The following is a 12901-nucleotide window of genomic DNA, read 5'->3' on the forward strand; positions in this document are numbered from 1 at the left end:
GGTTTATGAAATACTCTGAAAGACTCAGAAAGTTTTTAATATTTGATACCAAGTTACATAATGGACTTGCCATAAATTTAAATGTATCAAGAAACTTGATATGAGTTATAGATGTATGAATTGTTTTTGTGAATGAAATGTAATTCTGATCCGTGTTAGGAATTGCTGAAATGTCTCCAGATGTCTTTGAAAGTTCATTAATAAATATATGCGTATCATAATGAGCGTTGTTAGGAAAAGACAGGAATGACAGCGTTTGGATGCCCAATTTCTGTTTCTTCTTCTTTTGTTAAGGACATTGGCTTATTGGTTTCTCTCATTATCTTGGTTAATCAAACACAGTCTTTTTCTAGTCGTTTTACAAACTCCTCTGGGGCATCTTCTCCTCTATAAAGTTCTAACTTGTATTCATCACAAACGGATGATTTGATATTATAACAGAAACCACAAGGAGTATATTTTTGATATTTACTCGTGTATGATTTTTTGGGATTTGGAGAAGCAGTATCTATTTTTTGAAGGATACTTTCAAAGTCAGCATATATCACGAATGGATGTTTTATAGTCTTGTTGTAATCTTTAAATGATATGTTTGAACCTACTTTTGGCATATTAATTATGGTGGATTTATCATCACTACAGTATTTTGAATGTTGGTTTAATCTTTCTTTAGTATGAAAGAAGTTAAGACAACACTTTCAGGGGTATGTTTTATTAGCTCTATTACTAGTTTGAGAAGTAGTCAATCGAGACAAATTTTTGATGTAAGCATCATGTGAACTTTCTTCTAAACTAAAACAAAGAAGGTCAATATGAGTTTCATCACTTTTATCGTTATCAGAAATTTTTAAAATCTGAACTTTGTTTGTTTTTGTTAGTCCATAAACATTAACAGATAGATTATTCATTTTCTCAAGTTTTAGAATATCAATCAATGACATAGGAAACTTTAAACCTATAACATTTAACTTTTTCTCGTATTTCTTATAATGTGATACTCTTTATTGATTCTTATTTTGAGGATGAAGGTGAGCGAGAACAGACCATAGGAAACATTTATTATTTTTGTTTTGAATATTAACAACCGCTTTTTAAAGTTTTATAACCCTCGGTAAATCAATGTAAGAAGAAGCTTTAAGAGGGTCTGATTTTAGAATGTGTATATCGAAGAAAATGATTTTACTAATACTATATCCACTACCGACAAGTGTATTATCTACATCCTGCTCCTGTTTTACAAGTTCACCATAAACACCTGATGATAAGAAATCTTGGAATGATGTGATAAAGTGAGGGACTGTTCTCATATAGGGAGTTTCTTCAATATCATCTTTTACCATACCCATTTTTACCCCCATATAAAACTTTAAAGTATTCATCTCAGTCAACGTATCTTTTATAAGTGTTTCAACAGCAGGTTTAACCATCTTAATCGCCTCAGCTATTGACTTTGCTCCAGAAGTTCCAAACTCAAAAACCCTGATCTTAATATGTCCCTTAAATACACCATCAGAGTTTTTAATAGAGTATCCAAACATATTCTTGTGTTTGCATGATTGAAGGTGAGACTTAAAGCCTCCCTTTTTAATGTCCTTATTGCAGACATCACAGTGTATAACATTAGACTCTGGAGGTAATTCTCCAGCAATTCGTCTATGCTTTTTTGTTTTTAGATGATGTGTCGAAGCACGCTTATGATATTCATGATTAGAAACATCGCAATACGTTGTGTTCACCATATTTATATAGTAAAAAACTTGATGAAAATCTCGTGGTAATTTATAGATACTTTTTCGCTTAAAATAAAATTTTCTTGATGAAAATCTCGCGGTAATTTATAGATACTTTTTCGCTTAAAATAAAATGTTCTTGATGAAAATCTCGTGGTAATTTATAGATACTCTTTCGCTTAAAATAAAATTTTCTTGATGAAAATCTCGTGGTAATTTATAGATACTTTTTCGCTTAAAATAAAATTTTCTTGATGAAAATCTCGTGGTAATTTATAGATACGTTTTCGCTTAAAATAAAATTTTCTTGATGAAAATCTCATGGTAATTTATTTATACTTTTTCGCTTAAAATAAAATTTTCTTGATGAAAATCTCATGGTAATTTATATACCTTTTCGGTGAAAATAGAATTTTCTTGATGAAAATCTCGTGGTAATTTATAGATACTTTTTTGCTTAAAATAAAATTTTCTTGATGAAAATGTCGTGGTAATTTATAGATACTTTTTCGCTTAAAATAAAATTTTCTTGATGAAAATCTCATGCTAATTTATATACCTTTTCGGTGAAAATAGAATTTTCTTGATGAAAATCTCATGGTAATTTATAGATACATTTTTGCTTAAAATAAAATTTTCATGATGAAAATCTCGTGGTAATTTATAGATACTTTTTCGCTTAAAATAACATTTTCTTGATGAAAATCTCATGGTAATTTATAGATACTTTTTCGCTTAAAAGAACATTTTCTTGATGAAATGGTCGTGGTAATTTATACTTTTTCGCTTAAAAGAAAATTTTCTTGATGAAAATCTCGTGGTAATTTATAGATACTTTTTCGCTTAAAATAAAATTTTCTTGATGAAAATCTCATGGTAATTATTGATACCTTTTCGCTTAAAATGTATTCCCTGGAGGGTATTGATCGATTTGGCCTGGGGGTGGTGTACTTGAGTGTATCTATGCTTGTTTATTCTATTTTTACTTGACCTACTTCATTAACCCCAGCGTTTGCTATGCTTTACAGGGAAATATATATATATATGAGACTAATTCCTGACTTGTGCAGTTATTAGTACCGTACACTGCTTATCATTGATTCATGAACCATACACCGCTTCAATCTAGAAACTTTGCAATAACGACAAAGGGCTTAAAGTGTTAAGGTCATATTTACTATATTATTAGTATTAACGCTATTATTATTATTTTGACTACCTCTGGCTGTGGCTTCCCCTTCGCTCCCACCTTTTGTTCATATGTGTGTTGTACCGTCAACCAAACAGTGATGACTCAATCTACATCTCGCTGTCTGATAATATGGACCAACATCTATCTACTCATCCCAACTCTCTCGTCCTCATATGTGGTGATTTCAATTGTCACCATGCCAGTTGGCTGGGTGTGGGTTCCTCTGTCACCAGCCATGGCTCATCAGCAAACGACCTCTGCGACTCACTGGGACTGACACAATCTGTCAATTTCTCGACCAGGATCTCAGTCAACAGAGCATCTTCTCTTCTAGACTTGATTATGACTAACTTCCCTGCAAACGTCTGCTGCTCTTCTTCTGCTCCAATCGGCTCATCTGATCATGTGCATGTTAAAGTGGACATCTCTCTGACCATTCTCAGAGAGCCTCCTCAGTGCCGCCGAGTCTGGCATTTCACTCAGGCCAACTGGCACGGTCTTCAATCAGCCATCAATCATCTGGACTGGTCTCCCATCTCTACCGCCACTGACATCAACTCATCCTGAAAATTCTTCCAAAGTAAATTGCTCTCTCTCCTGCACAGATTTATCCCATCTCGTCTTCAGTTGTCATACCCTTCCTCCCGTCCATGGTACACGGAATCTTGTGGTGAGGCTGTTGCCCAGAAATAACTGGCCTTCGCCCCCTGGAAAGCAAATCCAACGGAAGGAAATCTAATTTCCTTTCACAAAGCCGAGACAAGTGTGTGTCCACCCTCAGGAGAGCCAGGAAACAATATCTCTCCACTCTCAAGACCGAACTCTCAAACCTGTCTCTCTCTTCCAAATCCTGGTGGCATCTGGTCAAATCTGTTTCTGGTGTTTGTTCCCCCTCCATCCCCTCTCTTACCTCAAACGGCTACACAGCTGACTCCACATGTGAAAAAGCTGAATGCCTCAACTCTGTGTTTGCCTCTAAATCTTGTGTCCCAAACCCATCCCTCTCTGTACCCACCGTACCCAGTCGTACCCAGCTGCTCCTGGACTCTGTGTCCTTTCCTCCTGACAAGGTGGAAAAGTTACTGTCAACCCTCGACTCTGATTCTGCAACTGGACCTGATGGCATCAGCCCACGTGTCCTAAAATCCTGCTCTGCTGCTCTTTCACTCCCTCTCTCTGTTCTCTTCACCCTCTCTTTTGCTCAAGGTCATCTGCTATCAGTAGGGGAATCAGCCAACATCACCACTTTACACAAAAAATGTGCAAAAACAGATCCTTGCAACTACAGACCAATCAGCCTTCTCCCAATTATCAGCAAAGTCATGGAATCCATCATTGCTTCGGATATCAAACCTTTCCTCTTCTCCAATGGCTTGATCTCCGATCATCAATTTGGATTCAGACCAGGTCACTCTGCTCTGGACATGCTGCTTCTGCTGTCTCAACAATGGATGGAGGTCTTCAATGCCAAACAGGAAATCAGAGCTGTCTCCCTTGACATATCACATGCCTTCGATACGGTCTGGTACCCAGCACTGCTCACCAAACTCTCCTCCTATGGTATCCATGGAAATCTCCACGCATGGCTTGTGGACTTCCTCTCTGGTCATAGTCAACGTGTGGCCCTGAATGGATTTCACTCATCTCCCCTTCCTGTTCTGGCTGGAGTTCCCCAAGGTAGTGTTCTGGGTCCTGTGCTATTTCTGGTCTTCATCAATGATCTCACCGACTCTCTGGAAAATCCTCTCTATCTCTTTGCTGATGACTCCACTCTCTGCCGCTCCATTCCTCATCCCTCAGATCGGCAGTCTGCAGCCTCCTCACTCTCTGCAGACCTGAACAAAATCACAGACTTGTCAAACAAGTGGAACATGTCTTTCAATCCTGACAAATCTCACACTCTTACTATGTCTCTCTGAAAAGACCAACTGGAAAACCCTCCCATCTACTTTCTCAACAATCCTCTCCAAGAAGTTCTGTCGCTCAAGATTTTGGGTTTCACGATCTGCCATGATCTTTCTTGGGAAAACCACATTTCCAAGCTGGCCTCCAAAGCCAATCGCCGACTGGGCATCCTCCGTCGTGCGAAGTCCTTCCTTGGCACACCTGAGCTCCTCACCACATACAAGTCTTTCATCCGCAGCTCAATGGAATACTGTTCCCTCCTCTAGGCTGGTGCTGCTGCCTCACACCTAGCTCGGCTTGACGCTGTTGAAACCAAAGCTTTCAGAATCATTGGAATCTCCTGCGAAGAAGCTAACTCCGAGGGCCTTTCACTCACTCACCGCAGGCAGGTTGGTGGTCTTTCTGTCTTCTACTGACTCCTCTCCGGCTTTGCTCCCCCAGCTCTCTCTGTGCTCTGTCCCCCAAATATTCCTACAGGTCGCACAAGATCTGCCAGCAACCCTCTTATGGTTAAACTGCCAAAATCTAGGCTCTCTGCTCACCTTCACTCTTTCATTCCCCTTTTCTCCCACCTCTGGAACAAACTCCCCCACTCCCTTCAATCCCACTCCTCCCTCCAGGTCTTTAGAACAGCTGTTCACCACCATCTCTTATCTTCCCCCATCCAAAACCTTGATCTTTTCTACCCCCGCTAATTCACCCCAGATACACTTTTTTGAAATTTCAACTTCTTTCCTGGACGTCCTTGCAGTGTCCTTGTCTTTTATACCTCTCCCCCCTCCCCCCAAGCCCTGTACCTCCCACAGTTCTCTCGATGTCCTTGCTCTCAAATGTTGTGTTTGTGTCCTTCCCCCTCTCTCCCCATCTGGTCTACCACTCCCCTTATTTTGTGTTTTATGTGTCGGTTTGACTTTTTGTGTGATTAATGTTAGCTCTTTCATGAGCCTCGATCTTGTATACACAAAAAAAATTGTTATTGCAATGGACTTGACCAAGTCTTTCATTCGACTCAAGAATCGCAATGTGTCGAATTTGAGACAACAACTGTGTCCTTGTATCTCAAGTTTGACTTTGGTCCAAGTCTAGAATAAAGGAAGGTAAAGTCGGTCTACATCAGCAGCATCCGCATCAATTGATATGCAATCATAGTGGGGGGAGAGGGCGAATTGGGCTGTCGCGGCTATTTTCTAGCCATAGGTGGATGTCTACATTGTTACACCATGTGAAGTGATGTCAGACCGGATAAAAGGTCATGAAGAAAAAAAAAAAGTTCACAATTACCTGGTTGTTCCCAGAGTTGGTGAATATTTTGTCTCTGGCAATGTCAGGTCGGTTCCAAGCGAGAGCAATCTCCAGTTCATGTTCAGTATTGTCATCTTCACTCTTCCGAGCTGTACAATGTGCACAATCGTTAAAGAGACAGGTTCAACCCCAATGTTGTCATGAAGGAGAACCCCAATGTTGGCATGAAGGAGAACCCCAATGTTGTCATGAAGGAGAACCCCAATATTGTCATGAAGGAGAACCCCAATGTTGTCATAAAGGAGAACTACAATGTTGTTATGAAGGAGCACCCCAATGTTGTCATGAATGTGAACCCCAACGTTGTTATGAATGTGAACCCCAATGTTGTCATGAAGAAGAACCCCAATGTTGTCATAAAGGAGAACTACAATGTTGTTATGAAGGAGCACCCCAATGTTGTCATGAATGTGAACCCCAACGTTGTTATGAATGTGAACCCCAACGTTGTCATGAATGTGAACCCCAATGTTGTCATGAATGTGAACCCCAATGTTGTCATGAAGAAGAACCCCAATGTTGTCATGAATGTGAGCCCCAATGTTGTCATGAATCCGTGCTGATATGACAGCAGGACATCGATATGGAGTTGGAAACAACAATTCATTGCACAGACCTATTGTGATCAAGTAAATACAAATGGGATTTGTCTGTACCGGTTAAAAATGAACTTATATAAACTTTGTGATGTGCTTAACTTACCCTTTAGCAAGGCTTTAATGATTGCGATGTCGATTTCATGTCCATTTTCTTTGTCCTCGTGAAAAATGGTCAAAAGATGATTCATGGACATGATATTCCGAATCTGCATTTGGTAAAAAAATGGAAAAGACAATTGTACAATTCAATATAGCATCAAAATAATAAACAGTAACTGCAAGTGAAGCTGGGAAATAACTCCCAGTTTGAGTACAAAAATATTTCACTCATATCAAAAGAAAGTGGCTGAGCAAACTCAAGCGACCCAAAGAGAAAACTAGTTCAAGGCCTGATGTAGGTAGGCCTCATGTCAATATAAACACTACTTCCTGTTGAACCGAAATGGTGTTCTACCTTCTCAAACGAGACCAAAAAGTGTCACCTGCAAAAGTGCCTCGGACTCTTCCGGGAAATGATTCCGAAGTTTCTCTTCCATGATATCATCTTTGACCTCGTCCTTGTGAAGATAGTACATTTCACAAATCACGTCTGCAATCTTTCCGGTTCCGGCGATAACCACACATGGGATTCCATTTTCCATGGAGGATTGCATTGTCTACAATGTCCCAAAACAGAGAAGATTGACCGAAAGTTAGACTTCAAATAAAGATAAAAGTACACAAATATAAAGTGTTTTGTGTTTAGCTTGCAAACGTTTTTTAAATGTTGTATGCAGCTTCCGGCTGCTGGTTGCATCACTGCTGGGAGCACAAGCTGTGCAGTTGATGCGATGCCCTCTGTTACAGAAAGCTGGTACTCATTCTGCGGACCTCGGAAGCATGTTGTTGTTGGAATAGCCTGTACATTTATCTAATGAGTAAATTAAACAACACACACACACACACACACACACACACACACACACACACACACACACACACACACACACACACACACACACACACACACACACACACACACACACACACACACATATACACACATACACACACACATACACACACACACACACACGGACACACACACACACGGACACACACACACACACACACACACACACACACACACACACACACACACACACGTTGAAAGAAAATGTTCGTTCTGGGCTGTTACCATTTCCCCATTGACTTCAATGTTCAATATGGGAATAACTATTTGACCATGTCAATAAAAAGGAGTGAATTTATTCTCACAAACATAGACCCCCGCCTCCTACGCCTCCTCGCCCACCTCTTCCTCTCCTCCACCAGCTTCTCCTCATTAAAAATTGATCCGGAACAATGGTCATTTCCTTTAAATTGGGGAAAGTCTGTGACCATGCCAATAAAGAGTGTTCTCAGAACATATTATAGATGTTTTAGCATTCCAAAACGAAAACATCCAACTTTATGCCTTTCATGATAATATATTAATTTAACCTTAATAATTACAAAACAACATGGTCTTTTAATTTATAGTTCTATTTATATATGACGTCTCCTTACTGTGTGCAAGAGAATGTCTTCACGGTCTCAAGTGTTTAATATGAGAAACGACAAAACACGTTTGTGTGGGATAATCGTTCATAACTGGGGCAACTGCTATGCAAGCAATAATTTGTGAGTTGAAATCCCAATAAATTATACAAGATAGTGTTAATATAAAACATTATACAATATATTAAATTATATACTTGTTGTACCCTGGAACCCTGGTGTTGGGCTAGCGGCTAGGGTGTCAGCTTCAGATACCTAGGATCCTGGGTTCAAATCCCGGTCGATCGCTGAATTAACGCCAGGGGGGTTGACTCAGCCTGTCATTCCTTCCGAGGTCGGCTAATTGAGGACCAGTTCACTGGTAATTCCCTGTTTGTCGTTAAAGGCGGCAAAAAGGGTTGGTGTCAGGAAGGGCATCCGGCCGTAAAACATTGCTTCAAAAAGGGGACCGAAAAACAACAACAACCACGGTTCCCGAAAAAGGCCAACCCCCGCTTGCGGGGAAAAATGGCCTCTAAAGGTGGTTATTTTTTTATTTTTTATATATTAAATTATATAACCCATACAATTTGAAAAATATGCTCTTAAACCCTGAACAGATTTCCAAGGCTTAAACCAAAAATACTTCACTCTCTGTCACCACCAGGTGGTAGGAGCTAGTTCCACAGTTCATATATAAATAAAGATACCGATAAAAATCATTTTAAATAAAATTATTCTATAACTGGCATTCTTCAACGAAAATTTCCCTATGTTATCAAAATCACTACTTTTTATGCTCATTCATAATAATCCAAGAAGAAATACAGGATACTCGGATGAAGTTGTGTAACAAGTTGATGAAAACTAAAGGTGTAGAAGAATTAGTGATGTAAATATACTAGCTTGGCTCGGCTCGCTTCGCTCGCCTCACCGAGCATCGATACTGAGGAACGGGCTTATTTTAGCTGAGGCTAATGACTGTACCTGAGTTGCTGTGTTGTCATGATTTTCACCAATCATAATACAAACAATTATTTTTCACAAATGTATTTCTTGTGTTTGTGATATTACATTTTTATAGGCAATTTAGGTTGAAGATTTAGGTTGAATGTTTTTTTTTCAAGAAAGAACCCCTCAGCACACACATAGCGGAGGGGTAGGTGCAGACTGGAAGTTTGGGACGATTACACCTCACCACCATGTAATTCAAAACACCTCACCACCAAGTAATTCAAAACACCTCACCACCACGTAATTAAAAACACCTCACCACCACGTAATTCAAAACACCTCACCACCACGTAATTCAAAACACCTCACCACCAAGTAATTCAAAACACCTCACCACCACGAAATTGAAAACACCTCACCACCACGAAATTGAAAACACCTCACAGCCATAAAACACGTAATAAAAACACCTCACCACCACAAAATTGAAAACACCTAACAGCCATCAAACACGTAATAAAAACACCTCACAGCCATAAAACACGTAATAAAAACACCTCACAGCCATAAAACACGTAATAAAAACACCTCACAGCCATCAAACACGTAATAAAAACACCTCACAGCCATCAAACACGTAATAAAAACACCTCACAGCCATAAAACACGGAATAAAAACACCTCACAGCCATCAAACACGTAATAAAAACACCTCACAGCCATCAAACACGTAATAAAAACACCTCACAGCCATAAAACACGTAATAAAAACACCTCACAGCCATCAAACACGTAATAAAAACACCTCACAGCCATAAAACACGTAATAAAAACACCTCACAGCCATAAAACACGTAATAAAAACACCTCACAGCCATCAAACACGTAATAAAAACACCTCACCACCACAAAATTGAAAACACCTCACAGCCATCAAACACGTAATAAAAACACCTCACCACCACAAAATTGAAAACACCTCACAGCCATCAAACACGTAATAAAAACACCTCACAGCCATAAAACACGTAATAAAAACACCTCACAACCATAAAACACGTAATAAAAACACCTCACAGCCATAAAACACGTATAAAAACACCTCACAGCCATAAAACACGTAATAAAAACACCTCACAGCCATAAAACACGGAATAAAAACACCTCACAGCCATAAAACACGTAATAAAAACACCTCACAGCCATAAAACACGTAATAAAAACACCTCACCACCACAAAATTGAAAACACCTCACAGCCATCAAACACGTAATAAAAACACCTCACCACCACAAAATTGAAAACACCTAACAGCCATCAAACACGTAATAAAAACACCTCACAGCCATAAAACACGTAATAAAAACACCTCACAGCCATCAAACACGTAATAAAAACACCTAACAGCCATAAAACACGGAATAAAAACACCTCACAGCCATCAAACACGTAATAAAAACACCTCACAGCCATAAAACACGTAATAAAAACACCTCACAGCCATCAAACGCGTAATAAAAACACCTCACAGCCATAAAACACGAAATAAAAACACCTCACAGCCATAAAACACGTAATAAAAACACCTCACAGCCATAAAACACGTAATAAAAACACCTCACAGCCATCAAACACGTAATAAAAACACCTCACCACCACAAAATTGAAAACACCTCACAGCCATCAAACACGTAATAAAAACACCTCACCACCACAAAATTGAAAACACCTCACAGCCATCAAACACGTAATAAAAACACCTCACCACCACAAAATTGAAAACACCTCACAGCCATCAAACACGTAATAAAAACACCTCACAGCCATAAAACACGTAATAAAAACACCTCACAGCCATAAAACACCTAATAAAAACACCTCACAGCCATAAAACACGTAATAAAAACACCTCACAGCCATAAAACACGTAATAAAAACACCTCACAGCCATAAAACACGTAATAAAAACACCTCACAGCCATAAAACACGTAATAAAAACACCTCACAGCCATAAAACACGTAATAAAAACACCTCACAGCCATAAAACACGTAATAAAAACACCTCACAGCCATAAAACACGTAATAAAAACACCTCACAGCCATCAAACACGTAATAAAAACACCTCACCACCATAAAATTGAAAACACCTCACAGCCATCAAACACGTAATAAAAACACCTCACAGCCATAAAACACGTAATAAAAACACCTCACAGCCATAAAACACCTAATAAAAACACCTCACAGCCATAAAACACGTAATAAAAACACCTCACAGCCATAAAACACGTAATAAAAACACCTCACAGCCATAAAACACGTGATAAAAACACCTCACAGCCATAAAACACGTAATAAAAACACCTCACAGCCATAAAACACGTAATAAAAACACCTCACAGCCATAAAACACGTAATAAAAACACCTCACAGCCATAAAACACGTAATAAAAACACCTCACAGCCATCAAACACGTAATAAAAACACCTCACAGCCATAAAACACGTAATAAAAACACCTCACAGCCATAAAACACGTAATAAAAACACCTCACAGCCATAAAACACGTAATAAAAACACCTCACAGCCATCAAACACGTAATAAAAACACCTCACAGCCATCAAACACGTAACAAAAACACCTCACAGCCATCAAACACGTAATAAAAACACCTCACAGACATCAAACACGTAATAAAAACACCTCACAGCCATAAAACACGAAATAAAAACACCTCACAGCCATCAAACACGTAATAAAAACACCTCACAGACATCAAACACGTAATAAAAACACCTCACAGACATCAAACACGTAATAAAAACACCTCAACACCACGAAATTAAAAACACCTCACAGCCATCAAACACGTAATAAAAACACCTCACAGCCATAAAGCACGTAATAAAAACACCTCACCACCACGAAATTAAAAACACCTCACAGCCATCAAACACGTAATAAAAACACCTCACAGCCATAAAACACGTAATAAAAACACCACCACCACAAAAATAAAAACACCTCACAGCCATCAAACACGTAATAAAAACACCTCACAGCCATAAAACACGTAATAAAAACACCACCACCACAAAATTAAAAACACCTCACAGCCATAAAACACGTAATAAAAACACCTCACAGCCATAAAACACGTAATAAAAACACCTCACCACCACGAAATTAAAAATACCTCACAGCCATCAAACACGTAATAAAAACACCTCACAGCCATAAAACACGTAATAAAAACACCTCACCACCACGAAATTAAAAACACCTCACAGCCATCAAACACGTAATAAAAACACCTCACAGCCATCAAACACGTAATAAAAACACCTCACAGCCATCAAACACGTAATAAAAACACCTCACTGCCATAAAACATAATAAAAACACCTCAAAGCCATAAAACACGTAATAAAAACACCTCACAGCCATAAAACACGTAATAAAAACACCTCACAGCCATCAAACACGGAATAAAAACACCTCACAGCCATCAAACACGTAATAAAAACACCTCACATCCATAAAACAAGAAATAAAAACACCTCACAGCCATCAAACACGTAATAAAAACACCTCACAGACATCAAACACGTAATAAAAACACCTCACTGCCATAAAACATAACAAAAACACCTCAGCCATAAAACACGAAATAAAAACACCTCACAGCCATCAAA

The 12901-nt window shown here is 38.8% G+C and overlaps 1 protein-coding gene across 1 annotated transcript in view; it reads right to left on the bottom strand.

Annotated features, from left to right (window-relative positions):
- The window catches only part of LOC137439873 (transient receptor potential cation channel subfamily M member 2), a 132336-nt gene that overhangs the window by 93927 nt on the left and 25508 nt on the right, over positions 1–12901 (bottom strand). Inside the window, exons 8-10 of the mRNA XM_078768000.1 lie at positions 7211–7384; positions 6832–6934; positions 6109–6218 (exon numbers count right to left, since the gene is read on the bottom strand). Coding sequence (XP_078624126.1) covers positions 6109–6218; positions 6832–6934; positions 7211–7384 — 387 coding nt within the window. The remainder of the gene's footprint in view (positions 1–6108; positions 6219–6831; positions 6935–7210; positions 7385–12901) is intronic.

This window comes from Myxine glutinosa, chromosome 14 (assembly GCF_964187855.1).
Source record: "Myxine glutinosa chromosome 14, kmMyxGlut1.1, whole genome shotgun sequence".
NCBI lineage: Eukaryota > Metazoa > Chordata > Myxini > Myxiniformes > Myxinidae > Myxine > Myxine glutinosa.